Genomic DNA, 18,010 nt, shown 5'->3' with positions numbered 1-18,010 from the left:
GATTAAACAAAACCCCCAAAAATCTAACACAAATTAAGCAAAACTTAGGGTTTATGGATTGACCTCAAACTAATCGGTCGAAACGTTTATCTAACACCAAGAAATGCATTCCTAGGGTTAGATTTGGCTTTGGAAAACCCCTACAAATCAACACCTAAGGTTTGGGTACAAACCCTAGAAGAGAGAAGAGAGAAAATCGAAGAAAGAGAGGAGAAAAAGTGAGAAATGAGCTTTCTCACGCGTCCAGGGTATTTATACCAGCACAGCTCATCCAGACGAGAGGACCCTCATTCGAACGGGATAAGTGAGCTCGGCTGTAACTCGTTCGGACGAGGTTGCAGACAAGACGTTTTGTGAAACACTGGGACATCTCATCTGCAATGCGTTCGGACGAGACTGTAGATGAGAAGTTTTGTCACCTCATCCGAGGTTCGTTCAGACAAGATAGCAGACGAGGCTCTCTGGAAGAGGCTCGTTTGGATGGAAGAACTACTGTTCGGACAACAAGACACAAACCTAGTTTAGCAGCTGTCCAATTCAGCAGCACTTATTTCCATTGAAAACATTTAAATAAATGTCTTTACAATATTTAAATGTCCATTTACTTTAAGTTTACATTGTAAATAAGAAAATACACCCTATTTGGATTCAATAAAAATACAGAAAAATTAATTCCCACTAAATCAAAATATCAAAATCCAGTTTTAGTACAAAATTCGATTTATAACAGTTTATTAACAAGTGATTCATCAATGTACATTTTATAATAAAATCCCATAAAATCACATTTGGCTATTCAATGTATAAGGAACAAAAGCCGGTGAAATTGTTTTGAAAATATTAGTAAAAGGGAAATTCATTTTTCATACTTAGCCAAATTCAGATGAACCGTTCTTCCATCTAATTTTCATGGGAATTACAATATGGAGTTAAGCTATGGCATGTTCACTTTAAATATCATATATTATATCTATAATGCATCGTCATGATATTCTTGTCATTTAACGTAGGTCTTCATTTTATATTACTGCATGTAATTTATAAACATTTTGCTAAACAGCTGAGCTCACCTTAAGATAACATGTTCACCTTGTGTATTCTTACTCAGTAAGTCATTGATTTACGCTTGTATCTTTTTCATCTGTAAAACATCATTTGTTTTATAGTTATTTGTAGCTTAGAGTAATTAAGATAATCTTTGTGGAGAACCCTGAGTTGGTAGCTCAGTCACTGGCAGGCTTATGAGCGAAAGGAAGGCTTCACCTTCCTTATGCTTGTGTGGTATTGGTATTGCATTTATCATTCGAGAACTTGAGGACTTATCTTGAGGAGTAACAATTATCTTTTATATTTGATGCTTTAGTGCCTTTTAAAACTTGGTCTTAATATTTTTATATACAACTTGATGATCGATCCTGGACCGAAACATGTGATATTATTTTTCATGTGCTGTTTTGAAATTGCTCTGGTATTTATTTATTGTGGTTGTGATTAGTGGCTATCTTTGTAGTACCCCAATCAATAATTAAGTATGCTCTAATTATAATCTAAGGATATTAGGGCGAGTACTAAGTGGAGAAAGTGAGATATTTTTTGGACTTTAGTAGATTTTAGGGTGCACCGATTGTTTGATGATGACCATCAATCAATCTATGAAACCCTAGCAAACAAACGATCGATGCTAGGACCGATCAATCAATGACAGTTACATGCGAATGATAATTGGACATCTCAACATTTTGTACTCGTTTGAGACAATTATAAATTCAAGTAAGAGTTACAACTGAAGCTGCAGGATCAAACTATAATTCATTTTCATATACAAAAAAGCGCAATGTCATCAAGTAAACGCTGGCCAGTATTGGGGAGTAAACGAACAGTTTTAACTCTAGAAAAGCCAATGCTTTTTTCTGGCAACCCTGGTGGGAACATCTGTAAAGAGATCCAGCAAAAGAATAATCAGGCTTATTTGTCAAAGATCTATGCAGATATTAAGTTGCTAGTAAATGATAGTTGGGTTCATCACCTCCACTTCCATACAATGAATTATAATGTACTTCACTCCAAAAGCTCAGCCACAGCTCTGGAAACACACAAGAAATTACATCAAAGTAGGCAAATTTAGATGTAGACCACCAGGAGTTCAAAATAAATCTGGTTACACAAAATTTACCTCTGGTCGGATTGTTGTCTTTGGGAAGGATCTCAATATAACAAGTGTCACGAAAAGAGGTGACTAAACAAATTTTGGCTCCAAACTAGAGAGAATGTCATTATAAGTCAGAAATCAATCATCAGAAAGTGTTAAATATTAAGTGGAATGGAACAAAACCACTAAGAAATCAATAAATCCGTGAAAATAAAGACCAAACAATACAATAATGAAACACAAGAAGAAAAAGAAAGCATGACATGAAAATTTGATTGTACATTTGTAGAAGAAAAATTGATTACTTGGAAAAGTAAGAAGCAGGCAGTTGTGCATGTTTGAATGCAGAAGCTAAGTACAAGGCAATGGCCAACATTGTAAATGGATGTGGAGAGGGCTATGATCATTATCTAACTAGCCTCTCTCTTTTTTCTACATTTTTCTCTTCTAAATTCCCTAATAGTCATTAAAACCATTTTAATTAAGACTTATTTAACCATAGGGTTGGAGTTTGTTTTCATTTTGGGTTTCGTTTAGCATTATAAAAGGGTTGTTATTTTTATGTTTGACAATTGGGCAGATTACTCAGAATTGACAGCTTAGAGCTTGTTTTGAGTTCCAACATCTCTCTCTCTATTGCTCTTTTTCCTTCTCTTTAAGAAGACTAAGATTAAATCAGATCCACAACCATCCCTATAAGTCTTATAAAATCCTAAACTCTATTGCCTAAACTTCCTAACTTAACCCTAATTTCTCTAATCTGATGCTGGGAGTTGCAGGATTCACACTGTATTCAATAATTTAATAATCGCTATTTTCGATCTTGCCAATAAGGACATACTGGTTAAACCTCAGCTCTCTAAAACCATGCCATGAAATCACAACTAGCATAAGTGCTGACTAAGACCTCTTTTGGGTTCAATAATTTCATAATCACTATTTTCTATCTTACCAATGTGGACTTATTTGAAACTTTGGGTTAAGCCTCAGCTCTCTTAAAGACTAAAACCATGCTACACATGCAAACGCGCACACGCACTCCGTATCCCTAACCAATTTGGCATGTGACACGTCACCTATAAAATTAAGTTGTCAATACTTTCCATGTTTAATAATAATGACTCTTTATATGTACAAGTGAGACACAATTCTCTATAGTTCTACAGACATCAATAAGCTTCAATACTTCTGTAATCATCAACAATTGCAGTTGTTGTGGTTATTGATGCACACAGTAGGCTATAGACATGCAGTTCGAATCAGCTCCTCCAAGTTTGGTTGTCATTAGTGAGAACATAATACCTCATTGGTGAAGTTACTACACATCTAATTATAAAAATCCCTAGTTTCATTTTCTCTCATCATCTTAGAGGGCATAAGTTGATGGATTTTTTACCAACTTTTTGTCAACTGCATGATAACACATGGCTTATTGGCACAACCTACCGTCCATATCATATAGAATAATTTTTTTTTTTTTTCCCTACTATTTCCTTTCTGCTCTTTGAATGAGACGAGCATATTGACATTTTGTTTTTCCCCTGAAGGGAAACAAAACTCACACTTGTTTCATTTATAACATAATACAAGAAATAATTTAACAAGAAATTTGTGTTGTAAAAAATAGTGCTGAAAGACAACAAAACAGGGTAGTCCAAAGATAAAGATTGAACTTACTCGGTCAGCAGCCGCTTGTAGAGTAAGATGATCTCCCCACTCACCTAATCTAATAGAATACAAATATTTATACAAAAATTGAATTACTGTTTACTCATAGGTAATGACAGCATCCTCAATAATTCTGCAACAAAATCAACAGGAATCACAGTGCAGATGTCTTACTTCTTCATCTGCTTTAGGTAGATTTTGTACTTCATTGGGACATAACTTTCATATAATTTTCTGAAATGCTTTAGCTGGAGAAGAAATTAGATCAGATTAAATCAGAGTTTACTTCCCTCGCACAATATTCAAATTGGCACAAGTGTAGAAGCACAGACATAGATAGGCCTATTTCTACTCTATATTGTTTACAAATTGCATTGTTTACTTACCAAAACAGATACATTTGCATTATTCCGAAAAGAATAGTGAAAATAACCAAATTTTGATTGGCCATGGATTAAGATTGCTCAAACGAGGATACAGACTAAGTGAAAGTTGAAACAAGAAACCACACGAAATAAACAAACAAAAAAAGGTTTCCAAAAATGTCACTATGGAAACTGACTACGTAGGCATGGTGTCACTTTTCTTGATATTATGAATCTAGTCTTCATCCCATATCAACAACATTCATGAGACAAAACTCCATAAACATCGAACAGTCAACAACTATGAAATACCACAAGTAAAACTGCCTGCGAAAGAATCTAACCATCCCATATCAACAGCTAGAATTGCATCTCTCACAGTAGTTATGAATTATCAACAGAAAGAAGGCATTCAATGTAAAGTATTCTCGCGGCGAGGTCCAAAAAATAGGCCTGGCTGAGCCACACTGAGGTCATCTGAGCTCAGCAGGATGGACAAAGTTTTTAGCAGGCCTAGCCAGCCAAATATTTCTCGAGTCTTTCCAGCCCAAGCGCAACCCTTGGTGATTAAAGGAGCTTTGCTAAGAAGCCGGCATTGGAATGTGGTAGGGAAACTCTTGAGAAAAAGAAAGAAGGGGCTCATTTGGCAATGCTTTTTAGGACAGCTTTTTGCTTTTTACAAGAAAAGTAAAGGCATATTAACAAACAACTTAACACACAAAACATTCAAAACTAATTTCACCTTTATATCATATCACAACCAAAAAGCAAAAAGCACGCTCTAATATCTTTTACCAAACAAACCCACTATCACTAAAATCTCTGGCCAAGCTCAATCCCAGTCAAAATTCAATTCACAGTAAGCGCATACAACCTTGAGCCAAAAGGGTCAAGACTTTGGATGGACTAAATCCTATTGGCAATCCCAGTCCAAACAAGATATAATGTAAGACATGGATCATAATGAGCACGCAATACAGTATGTATATGCTATTATATATTGTATGTATGTGTATATGCATGTATCTATCCCAAGTTAATTAGTGAATTTCATATTTTTAGTCTTTTGTTGCTGCACTATAAGCTGAGTTATCTTGCCCGCTGATCTATAAAGTTGTTGCAGAACTATACCTGTCATCCATCTCACCCTTGCAAGGGGTATCCCTAAACATAGTCTAGCTCCTTAACTTAACCTAGTACTCCAAGATTCCCCAGCCTCCCCATCGCAAAAGAGTTTCCAATCCATATTTCTATCTCCTCTAGTAAAACTCTTCCCTCATGAATTGAAAAGGTCACTGTCAAATGCAAGAGAATACCAAATGGTTTTTGATATTATCAACAGATCTTCTAGCCAAGAACAAATTTCAAACTTAAAAAGCATTAAAAAAAACCCAACAATATAGCATCAGGTTATAGCAAAAAGATCGCAAAAGACTTGAACGAGAATGTAAAATTCAGGTTCAAGAGACCACAATAAAGATACCACATCTTTTTTTCTTTTTTATTTTTTTATTTTTTTATTTTTTTTATGATAAGTAAGCAAAACATCCTTGGAAAGACTTAAAAATATACCACTTATACTAGGTCTCTAACAAGCATACACTCTCAGCCGACGACTGCACATAAATCTTTCTAATCTTAGCAATCAAAACTCAATAAAGTTATGCACTAGGCACAAGACTTTCTTAAAAGGCTAGGTACATAAATATACTAGAAGTAACATAAAAGAAGACAAAGCAAAGACTAAGAAAGACAAAAGTAAGGACAGGACTCACGCTAGATTGTGGGTTAATCCTATTTATCTAGTGGTCTTGCTTGTCTTTGAAGGCTGCTTAGATGCTCCTGCATCAATCTCCCCCATTTCTCACCTTTGCAAACCTGATGATGACTGTATCATATCAAAAATTTGGAATGCTCCATTAATTTTGATGCTAGAAGCAGGGGCTCTAGTCGAGGTTTAGATAGGACTATGATGCGGGTCTACGGCTTCTTTGGGGAACTAGAGGCTTGGGCTCTAGTTGGGTTTTAGGGTTTCTTTGGGTTTGAGGGTTCTCTTTTGAGCGTTATTATCAAAAAAGATTCAGTTCGGGAACTTTGGTGGGCTAGCTTTGGCTTTCCTGTGTATACTCTCTAAGTACTTGGGGTGCCTTACGCATTTTATAAAATTTTTCTTAATTATCAAAAAAAAAAAAAAAATCACCCACCTCCAAATTGATAATCTGCTCTAATACCACTATATATTCAAAATAAGAACATAGAGCCCCCAATATCAATGATAGGCAACACCATCTCAAGAATAAGCACAGGAACCATTAATAGATAAGAATATTTGCTCCACGAAAACAATCTTCTGAGCATCCATCAAATCTTAACTAATAATGTACAGTGTCCACATAATATTTGCTAAAGAAGTGATGTCTTAGTGAAGTTTATCACCTATACCTGCTTGATGACCTGCTTTCTTACATGCTTGTGATAGTCTGGATTGCGAAACAACTGATCTGCTAAAGCTCGAAACTGTCCAATATTTTGAACAAATATTTTACTAAATACATCAAGATGCAAAAACTATAACCAAAGAAAGGTGCAAGCATGAGTTGATAGAAAAAGAAATCAACAGTGACTCATTCAACCTGACAATTCCCATCACCCTCCATTTGCAGTTCAGCTAACCCATATGTGACCAACCTATGAAAAAAAAAAATTCATTATCACCCAGCAAAGACAAACCACATTACATGCACATGTAGGTTACTGAGTATAGAAGTCCAGATGATGAATTATTAATGTCAACTCTTCAACAATCATGCCTGTAGGCATTTCTTTTTGCCAGCACTTAAACTCAACAATCATTGAATCACATTTCTTAAGACATTGCTAAGATGCTCTATGAGCTTCATTTTGTATTATTTGCCAACATAGTAATCTCATAAGAAGCTAACCAAAAGGAATTAAGGGAAGAAAAAACAATAAAGAAATGTCGCTAAATATGCACAAAGACAAGAAATTTGCATCAAAAGTCAGTTCAAAGAATTTTTTCTTTAAGAAAAAAAAAAAAGGTAATAAAAGCCAAAATCCACCCTCAAGGTGCTAGGTACTTGGATTGCCCAAGGCAGTAGGCACCAAAAAGAGCAAGCCCAAGTGAAGCAAGATGCTGACATGTGATTGTCGTTGATGGTGTCTTTTGAATTTCAATAATACAATCACAGTCATTGACATTATCATCAATTTTCAGTACAAGGACTTCACCCTGTAGTGTATTTATTGCAAAGAACAAAATAACATTACTTGTTCAGCTTTATGAAAAGGTACAGTTAGAGACTAAACAGATATGAGAAAGCAACAGACATAAAATCACTTGACAAGAATGCACTATATAAATTACTTACGAATTGTCTAAAGGTTACCAGAGTGCTGAACCATAAGTTTAATGGGGTACTAGCATTGAGCACCTCTCATCTTAGTTGAGTTGTTGAATAGGAATAGAAAGCCAGTGCCGTATTGCACTTGCCTCAGGTCAACGGCCTTAAGGCACTATCTAGTGGCTCATATTGCCCAAGCAACAGACATAAAATCACTTGACAAGAATGCACTATATAAATTACTTGCAAATTGTCTAAAGGTTACCAGAGTGTTGAACCATAAGTTTAATGGGGTACTAGCATTGAGCACCTCTCATCTTAGTTGAGTTGTTGAATAGGAATAGAAAGCCAGTGCCATATTGCGCTTGCCTCAGGTCAACGGCCTTAAGGCACTATCTAGTGGCTCATATTGCCCAAGCATCACTTTTGATAAGTAATATTTATTCATGGAGGAAAAAAAGAAGAAGAAGAAGAGAGAGAGAGAGAGAGAGAGCGAAAGGAAAGGGACAGATAAGTAAAGAGACAGTGCATTAACTCGCCTAAGATTGCAAATTTAAGTGTCAAGAGTCTGAAAAATCCAAAAACTAAGATGGAGTGCTGCCATCAACTGACATTTATCATGCATATAACACGTTAATTTAGTTAACTTTACAATGAAGCACTTAACTTTTTTGTATGAAAAGAAAAAAAAAAAAAAAACTCTCACATAGCAAGTTATGGCAAGTAAATGCACCATTTCTTTTTAAGTACAAGTAACACACATTACCAATAAAAACAATAATAAGGAATTGCATATAGAGCTGAAGACAGAATCAGAACCTTTCAAACAGCCGCTCATGGTCTAAGGTTGCATCATTTACATCAGGAATCTCCCCATTAACCCGCGGAGTATGCTGCCAACATAGTCCACCCATAAGTAACAAAGTTATCCAGAAAGACAAATAACAGGATCATTTTTGTGCCTCTCAAAGTTCATAAAGAATTTTAAGGAAGATTGACACACTTAATATCGTAAGCAGAGTCACCTAATACCAAACAAACAAACAACAAACATACCAAGACTAAAGTACTGTTAATACTGGAGAGGGAAAAACATTCAAAGTCACCATCAACAGGCTCTCCAACTTTTTTGTACCGTTAGCTCATATCATGGAAACAATAGCAAAGAAATCATACATCTATATACGATAACACAGACAGAGGGAAGCGTAGAACTATATACTCAATTAATTAAAAATTCCAACTTATCATGAAATCCTGTACTGCGAGTACCATGAACCAATATAGAATAATTTCTACATAATCATCCTACATCCGACACCTCCCCTCCCCTATTTGTTTACAGCAGTTCATAAAAAGAGGACTTTGTATGAAAACAAGCCGAGGATTCAAGATTAAGTGGAGGAATTCAAATGTCGAATGGATGAGGCAGCAAGACCATGTTGGCAAAAGTAATTTCTATACTCATGCTCTGTTCACATACATGACAAATTTGTGGGATCTGACTGGCTTTCTACTTATTACAATTAAAGAACATAGATGCATATAAAGCAGCCCCAAATTCAACCAGATGTCTAAGCGAAAGAATCTTAGTCTGTAACGACTTAGGGAAAAGCGCTAACCATATTTGCACTATTACCCCAAAAAGACTAGTCAATTTGGAGCTTCCCTATAATTCATTATAAAGCCCAGTTTCACCTAGTAACTAGGCAATGTGGAACTTAGCACTCATAACTATCTTTATAAACCACCCACTCTATGTGGGCTTCTTCTCATCTTCCCAATATGGGACCGAGGTATTACAAATTCCCCCTCTTAAATTCCTAACGTCCTCGCCAGGGTCACGTCATGCAGTGCTCTAGTACCATTTGTACCAGGTTGTTCTGATACTATTTGTAACGACCCAGGAGAAAGCGCTAGCCACATCTGCGCTATTACCCCAAAAGGACTTGTCAATTTAGAGCATCCCTAGAATTCATTATAAAGCCTAGTTTCACCTAATAACTAGGTAATGTGAGACTTACCACCCATAACTATCTTTATAAACCACCAACTCTATAGGGTTTCTTCTCATCTTTCCAATATGGGACCGGGGTGTTACACAGTCGGCACATTATTGTGCTTCTACATAGAAAGGAAATGCTGTAGTTGGCCAAGGGAAATATGTATTTGGTCATAGTGAAGATCTAGCCTAAAGTACAACTACGGTTCCCAAATGGTTCTTTTTTGAAGAAAAAAAAAAAGAAATCAAAATATCATTAAAAGTGAAAAGAGTTACTCAGGTACATAGGGAGTATACAAAAGAAACACCTAGCTAGAAAAAATAAATAAATAAATAAAAGAAGAAAATTATGAAACTAAGCACCTAGGACGCTACCAACGCAATTGTGCAAGTATAAAGAGTAAAACAAAAAAACAAAAAAAAAAAAAAAAAGAATTCGAGCTCCGCCAATGTCTTCTCGTGGTTCTTAAAACTTTTGTCATTTCTTTCCCTCCAAAAGCACCACAAGAGGCAAAAAGGCACCCTCTTTCACATAGCAGCACTCTGAGTGCTACCACCAGTCCACATGCACCTTCTTTCACACAGCAACACTTTGAGTGCTACCACCAATCCACCAACAACCAACAAGTCAACTACTCTACTAAGCATAACTCAAGACAGCCTAGAACGATTGAAAATGGCATTCTATAAGGCGCAAACAATCTCACAACGGAGAAGAAGATGGTCAACGGACTCCCCGTTCCTCTTGCATATACAACATTTATCAACCACAATGACATGTTTCTTAAGGTTGTCCATAGTAAGGATCTTACTTAGGGCCACCGACCAAGCAAAAAAGGCCGCCATCAAAGGAACCTTAGTACCAAACACTCTGTGTGAACAAGCCTTTTTGTAAAATGAGACTTAGGCTTTGGGCCCTAGACTTATTTATTTCCACATCAGTTGCCCCCCATTCTTATGGCCGACCTATCCAACTGGTCAAACATTAACAATCTTGTCTTTCTCGCAATCGAGGTTGTCTTTGTCCTTCAATACTGAGGGCAAAGCGTCAGCCATCAGGTGCCTAGCCGAGCTGAGGGTTTTTGTCCTTGCGCATGACTAGGGCTTTCAATACCGAGCATGTAGCATCGGTCTTCAAGACCGAGTGTAGCTTCAGCCTTCAACACCAAGCATATAGCATCGGTCTTCAGTGCCTAGGGTGAGACCAAGGCTTGGCGCATGGCCATGTCTTCAGATGCATGGGTCCAAGATGAGTCTTTGGTGTCCTGAGTTTGGCTTAACAACTAAGAACTAAAACTACACGCTCAATACCAAGGAGTGGAGAACTTTCCCAAAATTAAAAGCCTAGCATTGAATGACTTCATAATTCAAACAAAATCCTCAATAATAGAAATTGGAGCTTGTAAGATAATATTCACCAAGTAACTCCATAATTCGACCAAAAATCCTTGATAACAAAAATCAAAGCCTAAAAATCCTCGATAATAGAAACTAGAGTTTAAAAATTCTCAATAACAAAGATCAGAAAATCCTTGATAATTGATATTAAAGCTCATCATAATATGATGTTCACCAAATAAAAATATTTTGATGATAGAGATCATAACCCATACAATGATGGTCACAAAATAAAAATATCACGTTGCTATCAAAATATTTTTTCCTGGAAAGGATTGTAACTCCCACTCAACTTAAGAGTAAGTTATTTGGTCATTTTTTACCCAAGGCAGATGAAGATGTAGGGTTTCAAACAAGTGTATTCCAATAGAAAGAGATATATTGGTGGTGCAATGGCGATTTTGGTAGGACGGGACATTTGGCATCCTAATTGGCAATGGCGATCGATCACCTCAATACCCCTCGGCGGCCCAGCTACCTCGAGGCTCAACTGAAGCAATAAAATTTTTGAAGGATCAACAATCGAAACCCACGAAGGTTCCACAAAAATTCCTTGCACCTCCTCGGGCTCCGAGGTATCCAGAACATAAGTCCTAAGGGGAACTTGATGCTCAGCAGAGGAACGGATCTAGTGCAACTCCAATGGATCCATGCCAGACTCACCCATCCCACTCAAGGAACCCTCAGCTTCCACAGTTGGTGTGGCTAGGCTTCCAAAGTATGACACACATAAAACGAGGAAGGAGATATATTCAAAGATAGAGAATTTAGCATTCTCCATAGTCACCTCAGCAAGAAGACTTTGTTCCTACTTTCAAGTGCACACAATAAGGATCTTGACCGACCAACCCCTAAGGAAGGGACTGCATAAGCTCGACACATCTGGGCGCCTCATGCAGTGGTTAGTTAAACTGAGTGAATTCGACATTGAATATCACCCAAGAGCAGCGATTAAAGGGAAAGCAGTTGTTGACTTCCTAGACAAGTTTACGTTTGAGAGCGCTAAACAAGAGAATGAGCCATAATTCCCTGAAGCCCAAGCGTGGGTAGTGGATGTCGATGGTTCCTCTAGCAAGGAAACTAATGAAGCACGCCTCGTACTTGCCTCGTCAAATAGAATTAGAGTATGCCATACGATTCCAATTTAAACTCACAAATAATGAAGTTGAGTACAGGCCTCATAGTCGCACTAGAAATAATAGCTAAGGAGCTCATAGCAAAAGTGGTAACTGTATGTAGCAACTCATGGCTAGTGGTTGAGCAGGTGCTATGATAATACGAGGCAATAGAAGACCAAATGAAGGAATACCTTGCTACAGGATGGGAATTAAAGGTCCATTTCAGAGAGTTTCGAATCGAGCAAGTCCCGAGGGCTCCAAACAACCAAGTGGACCTTGGCTAAACATGGTGCCCGAGGCTGATCTAGAAATGGAGGTGTACCCATGGAATTCCTTGACAAACCTGCCATAAGCAGGACAGAAAGGGAAAGACGCTCAATATAAGACTAGGGCTATGAGATCAGGTATGGGATCCATTCTAATATTCTTAAAATTGATCTTTTGGCAATCATCTTCCTCCCTGATAAGCCTTTACTGACTTGAGCAATGGAGGCATCCCCCGATGACACACCCGACAAGCTTCCCTACTCAATTCTTTTTTTCTTTTTCTTTTTTCTTTTTTCCTTTTTTTTTTTTTTTTTTTGGCTGCAGGCATTCTCGTTTAGTGCTATATCAACAATTTGTTACACAAGAAGAGCCTAAAAACTGCCTCACTACTAACTCATTTCTCATAATATCTTCATATGTTGCATGCCAAAGTGATCGAACTCTTATTTGGTAGTCAGACCATAATAAAGGATAATGTTTTATATTGCTACTTCCATTTGTACTTTCTCAATAGGTATCACCCATTATTTCACTAAAGCTCGCATAAAACACCATATGAAGTAGTAGACTAGTAATAAGAGTGACCTCATGATGAACCACAAAACCATCAAGAGTTTCCACCTAAAGAAAGAAAGCTCTCTACTCACTATGTCATAGTGGGATTTCACTTTGAGCTTAGATTTCGTATCAATCTATATTGATTGATTGTCTCCATTATGTTGTTACTAACAAATACCACTATTTTTTTTGTTTTGGATCTTCCAAAACATTAGCGTAGGATGTTCAAACCATTTCCCATTTTTATAGGAACTTATGTACCAAAACAAATGGTATCTCCAATCATAGCTCCTCTAGGACGTAAAATATATCTTTCCTCTGATCAAAAATGGATACAAATTTTTAGCTACTACATAGTATCGGTAATAGGTCTGAAAAAGTATCTAAAAATATCAAATTTAGATATTTCTACACTGTTGAAAAAGTTAGGTTGAAATATAGTTTTCAAGTTAAGTTCCAAATTACCAATACTTGAAACCCAATCAAGAGATGCGAAAATCCAGGATTCTATTTTATTTTTATAAGTAATTGAGATATCATGAAAAACGTAAGGCATCCCCAGGTACACAAGAAGTATATAAGAGAACCCACCTAGTTAGCAAGAGCAAAAAGAAGAAGAAAATCATGATACCTAATCACCTAAGGAAAAAAAAAAAAAAAAAAGCAGCTGTCCACAAATACGTGTTGAAAAATAAAGATCCTCTCACGGTCTTCAAAACTTTTATCATTCATTTCCCTAAATAGATACAACAAAAGGCACAAAGGCAACATCTTCCACACAGTAGTACTCTAATTGCTGCCAACAGTCCACTAACAAGCATACAAATCGACTACTTTTCTATGGCATAACCCAAGATGAAAACCCAGGATTTGAATTGATATCCTTTCATTGGGTCCTTCTAAATTGCATTGATTTGTCCTAAAGATTTCATTTCAATTGGAATTTGGTTATTCACCATGTACGAGGATCCCCGCGAAGTCCATGGTGGATAAGGGGAAGAAAGCAAGGAAGCAATTACTTTAAAAAAACAAAAAAAAATTCAAGTATAAGAAATGGTTGATAAACTTTAATTTGTTTTATTGCATCTTTCAAAAACTGACAACTTCAACATTATCTGATTACTAGACATTGTAAAAACTTTATAACAAATATCCCACTGGCCACTTATAGATCAAGTTAGAAAGATTGGATAGTGTTTGGCCGAGGCATATTTTCCGAAATTGAAAAACAAAAATGGAAACGGTAATAGCACTTTGACTAAAACTTTTTTTTTAAAAAAAAAAAATAAGCAAGATATCATTAAAAGCGTAAGGCGCCCTCGTGTACACAGGAAGTATACAAGACAAGACACCTAATTAATAGGGGCAAAATGAACAAGAAAATCATGATAACTAATCACTGAAGGAGAAACATAAGCATCTGTCCAAAGATACAAAGTGTTAAAAATAAAGACTTAATTTCCACCAAAGTCATCTAGTGGTCCTCAAAACTTTTATCATTTCTTTCCCTCCATAGACACCATAAAAGACACGAGGCACCATCTTCCACACAATCATACTCCGAGTGCTACCGAAAGTCCACCAACAAGCATACAAGTCAACTACTGGTCTAGGCATAACCTAAGACAATCCAAATCGACTGAAGAAAACATTCCAAATTGCACAAGCAACCTCACAATGACGAAGAAGAAGATGGTCAATGGACTTCCCATTCCTTTTGCACATACAACACTTATCAACCACAATGACGCGTCACTTCCGGAGATTGTCCATGGAGGATCTTTCATAGGCCGCCGACCACTAAAAAGGCCACCCTCAACAAAACCTTAGTCCACAAAACACTCTTTCAAGGAAAATAGAAACCATCATGACATCCCCCATGTCATTGTAAAAGAATTTAACACCAAACAACCCTCTTTTGAAAGGGACCCACCACAACTTGTCTTCTCCTTTCCGTCTCATAGTCGCTAAATACAACATCTAGAAAAACGAGGCAAATGCATCCATCTCCCGATCATGAGCTGCTCTAGCAAGTCCATGTTCCACTGAATGGAACCTCCAAAAAATTCCACGTGAGCTACAACATAAACATCATTTGCGCAAGCAATACCAAATAAGACTAGAAAGACATCCTTAAGGGTCATATCCCCACACCATGCCAGAATCTAACCTTTTAGACATCTCCCATCTCAAATCTTGTGTAATTACAAAACTTCCCCAAACCCCTCCTAGTATTCTTCCTTCCAAACAAAAATTGGTTACAAACTGGTTTGTAACTAATTCATATAAACCAATCAAATAAAGTGACATGTGTCCCTTAGCATATAAGAAACACATGTTTTTTTTAAAAGCATGAGCTTTTAATAGGTATGGGACACATGTCACTCTATTAGATTTGTTTGTATAAATTAGCTACAAACTAGTTTGTAGCTAATTTTTGTCCCTTCCATAAACCCACCACATACGCCCCAACAAGCTCACTAGAACACCACCCTCTCCGTGAACTTCCAAATTTAGAGTCCACCATCATTATCCACTAAGCCTCTCAAACAAACCCATAGCACCAGCCATTTACGTAAGAGAGCATGATTGAACCTCAACAAGTTCCTAACCCTAACCCTCCCTCAAAGGTTGGCTTACAGACCTTGGGCCATCTCACCAGATGTCATTTGAACTCCTCACCTAGCCCACCCCATAACTTCTCAATACGGTTTGCAACACTCGTTGGGCGACGAAAGAGGGGCATGAAGTACGTAGGTAAGTTGGATACGGTGCTCTTGATAAGAGTAATCCTACCACCCTTAGACAAAACTGAAGTACATGAAGTCTTCATCTAAAAAGTGAAGTTTGGATTCACCTAAAAACCAGACAACTTCAAGAGTAGCTTGAACAGTTGGCCTTCGGACAAATGTGCTTTGTGAAAGAATATATCACCCACTCTTAGATAATTTCACAGACAGGAACAGCAATTATAGATTGCTATAGATGCTTCAAAGCATGCTACAAGCATATCCAGAAGGCCAAATTTACATGGCATACATATTTCTAAACAGTTTCAGATCAAGAAGGCATTTGCAAAGAGTTATCATTAAGCATTTAGAATGAATGAAGTGAAGCAACTGGCATGCACAACAACAACAACAACAAATAGAAACCAAAATTCCTCTATACTAAAAAAGTGTTAAAAGAGAAAAGAAAAAAAATACAAAATATAGATATAATGAGCAGCATACCGGGATGGAATCCAAATGGGAGAGTCTCTTCCCAAGCCTGCCATTAAGTTTTGAATTTTCTTCTTCCCCTAAGATGCTTGCGATGGTTTGGTCATCCTCTGTATCCTGGAAGCTGCTATTCAAACTCGAGCTCGAGCTTGCACTTGCACTTGCACTTGCACTTGCATTGCTGTAGCTTTCATTCATACTACCTCAAACGGATAGCTGACGACACCACCCTAAAGAACATGTCAAGATAAAATAATTTAATAAATTAAATTGATGTACAGAGGACCCAATGTAAAAACATGCATACATGCATGCAACAAAGGTTATTAAGAATCCATATATGCAGAAATATAAAATAAACCATACAGAGTATAAAAAACCATTACACGCCTGCATATACATACATACCTACATACAATAAAAAAAATAAAAATAAAAATAAAAAAGACTGCAACCCAGAATCCCAGATCCTTATCGAAACAAATAATAAATACCCATCTGCTAACAAACCCCGAAAGTTATAGAAGAAAACATGGACACCCAAAATCAATTACTTTTTCTTCTTGATGAAATCTCTATTGTGTTGCTGAGAATACATATGAAAAGAACAGAAAGTGAAAAGTGACATCCAGTACATGAATTTTACTTTCTATTCGATTGTTTTGAGTTCTTCAACTGAGGCTCAACCTTATAAATTTATCATCTTTTGCCTCACTTTCTCAGCGATCAAACAGAGTATAAACCACGATGGAAAGCAATTCGACAGAGAAAGACCAGTCCGGGAACTAATCAAACAAACCCGACAAAAATTAGAAACACATGCTCAAATAAGAAACAAAGAATACCCAGAAGTAAAATTGGAAGGGACAAAGTCAAAGAACACCAAAAACAGTAGATTCTTTAAGTTTGTGCTTTCAGCTGTGCTTTATAGAATCATTTAGCTTAGTTTAGCTGAGTTTCCAATTCCGAAAAATCCGCCACACAAATAGTAGACCCAAAATTCAGCTCTTTGTATATACTCTTTCCTTTTTTGTCTATTTCTTTTACTTTCTTTTCATTTGATTCTAAGCAAGCAAACAAGGTAAACTTCGACGAAAAGCAATTAGAACTAGTATACAGTATTATATCATTAAATCTAAATATAACCAAGAAATAAAATAACAGAAATATTAATAATTACCCAGATGTGAAACGGAGATGAAGAAGGCAAAGAAAGAAGAGAGAGCGTCGCAGATTTTCTAACTTTGAAAAGAAGATAGTTATAGCTAACGCTTTAAGCCTTGGACCATAAGTCATTCTCTCTCTCTCTCTCTCTCTCACCCCGACAAGAAACCCACACACACATGACCACAGAATTTTTTTTTATTTTTTTATTTTTTCCTATTGTGGACTATTTCATATATTGTAGACGCCTGCACGTCGAAGTAATCACGGAGATAAGTATGCACCGCGCGAGCCACCGGCCACGGCATGCCCACGGGCCACGTATGGGTGAATTTAGTCAATGCATCTACAAAATGCTGAGTGTTTGGTAAACGTGATTTTTTTTAAAATAATAATAATAAGTAATCGTTTGATATAAACGTGAGAAAAAAATAAAAAACTAATAATTTTAAAAAGTTTAGGATACATTATACAAGGTAAAAGCACTTATTACATATGTGCTATTACTTCAAAATGATTAGTCAATTTGGAGCTTCTCTATAATGTAAAACATAAAATAGACATAACATACTATAACTTCAAGATCTTAACTATCATGAATTTCACAATAAATTGATAAAAGAAAACATACCAGAATCCATTGCTTCTTTAATTCTTCTTTAAAAGCCTAAATACCAGAAATCGGTTTCTCTCACTTGACCCACTTAAGGTACACGAAGATGATGAAAATTGCGTACA

The 18,010-nt window shown here is 36.6% G+C and overlaps 1 protein-coding gene across 1 annotated transcript; it reads right to left on the bottom strand.

Annotated features, from left to right (window-relative positions):
- Positions 1–1,705: 1,705 nt before the first annotated feature.
- On the bottom strand, positions 1,706–17,468 carry LOC132181179 (OVARIAN TUMOR DOMAIN-containing deubiquitinating enzyme 11-like). Its single transcript, XM_059594280.1, has 10 exons — positions 17,289–17,468; positions 16,121–16,338; positions 8,364–8,437; positions 6,816–6,870; positions 6,625–6,699; positions 3,992–4,065; positions 3,827–3,875; positions 2,174–2,258; positions 2,027–2,083; positions 1,706–1,932 (listed from the first exon to the last, which is right to left on the bottom strand). The coding sequence occupies exons 2-10, from the start codon at positions 16,304–16,306 to the stop codon at positions 1,889–1,891; spliced, it is 699 nt and encodes a 232-aa protein (XP_059450263.1). The 5' UTR covers positions 16,307–16,338; positions 17,289–17,468; the 3' UTR covers positions 1,706–1,888.
- Positions 17,469–18,010: the final 542 nt, after the last annotated feature.

This window comes from Corylus avellana, chromosome ca5 (assembly GCF_901000735.1).
Source record: "Corylus avellana chromosome ca5, CavTom2PMs-1.0".
In the NCBI taxonomy this organism is placed as follows: Eukaryota; Viridiplantae; Streptophyta; class Magnoliopsida; order Fagales; family Betulaceae; genus Corylus; species Corylus avellana.
Note: the sequence above shows the minus strand (reverse complement) of the source record. Positions and strands in the feature narration are given on the sequence as shown.

Coding starts and splice junctions, on each gene's coding strand:
- LOC132181179 (XM_059594280.1), bottom strand. CDS start 16,306: ATGAATGAAAGCTACAGCAATGCAAGTGCAAGTGCAAGTGCAAGTGCA. Junction 8,438..16,120: donor CCCATTTGGATTCCATCCCG/GTATGCTGCTCA, acceptor CTATGTTGGCAG/CATACTCCGCGGGTTAATGG. Junction 6,871..8,363: donor CATGAGCGGCTGTTTGAAAG/GTTCTGATTCTG, acceptor TTTTTTTCATAG/GTTGGTCACATATGGGTTAG.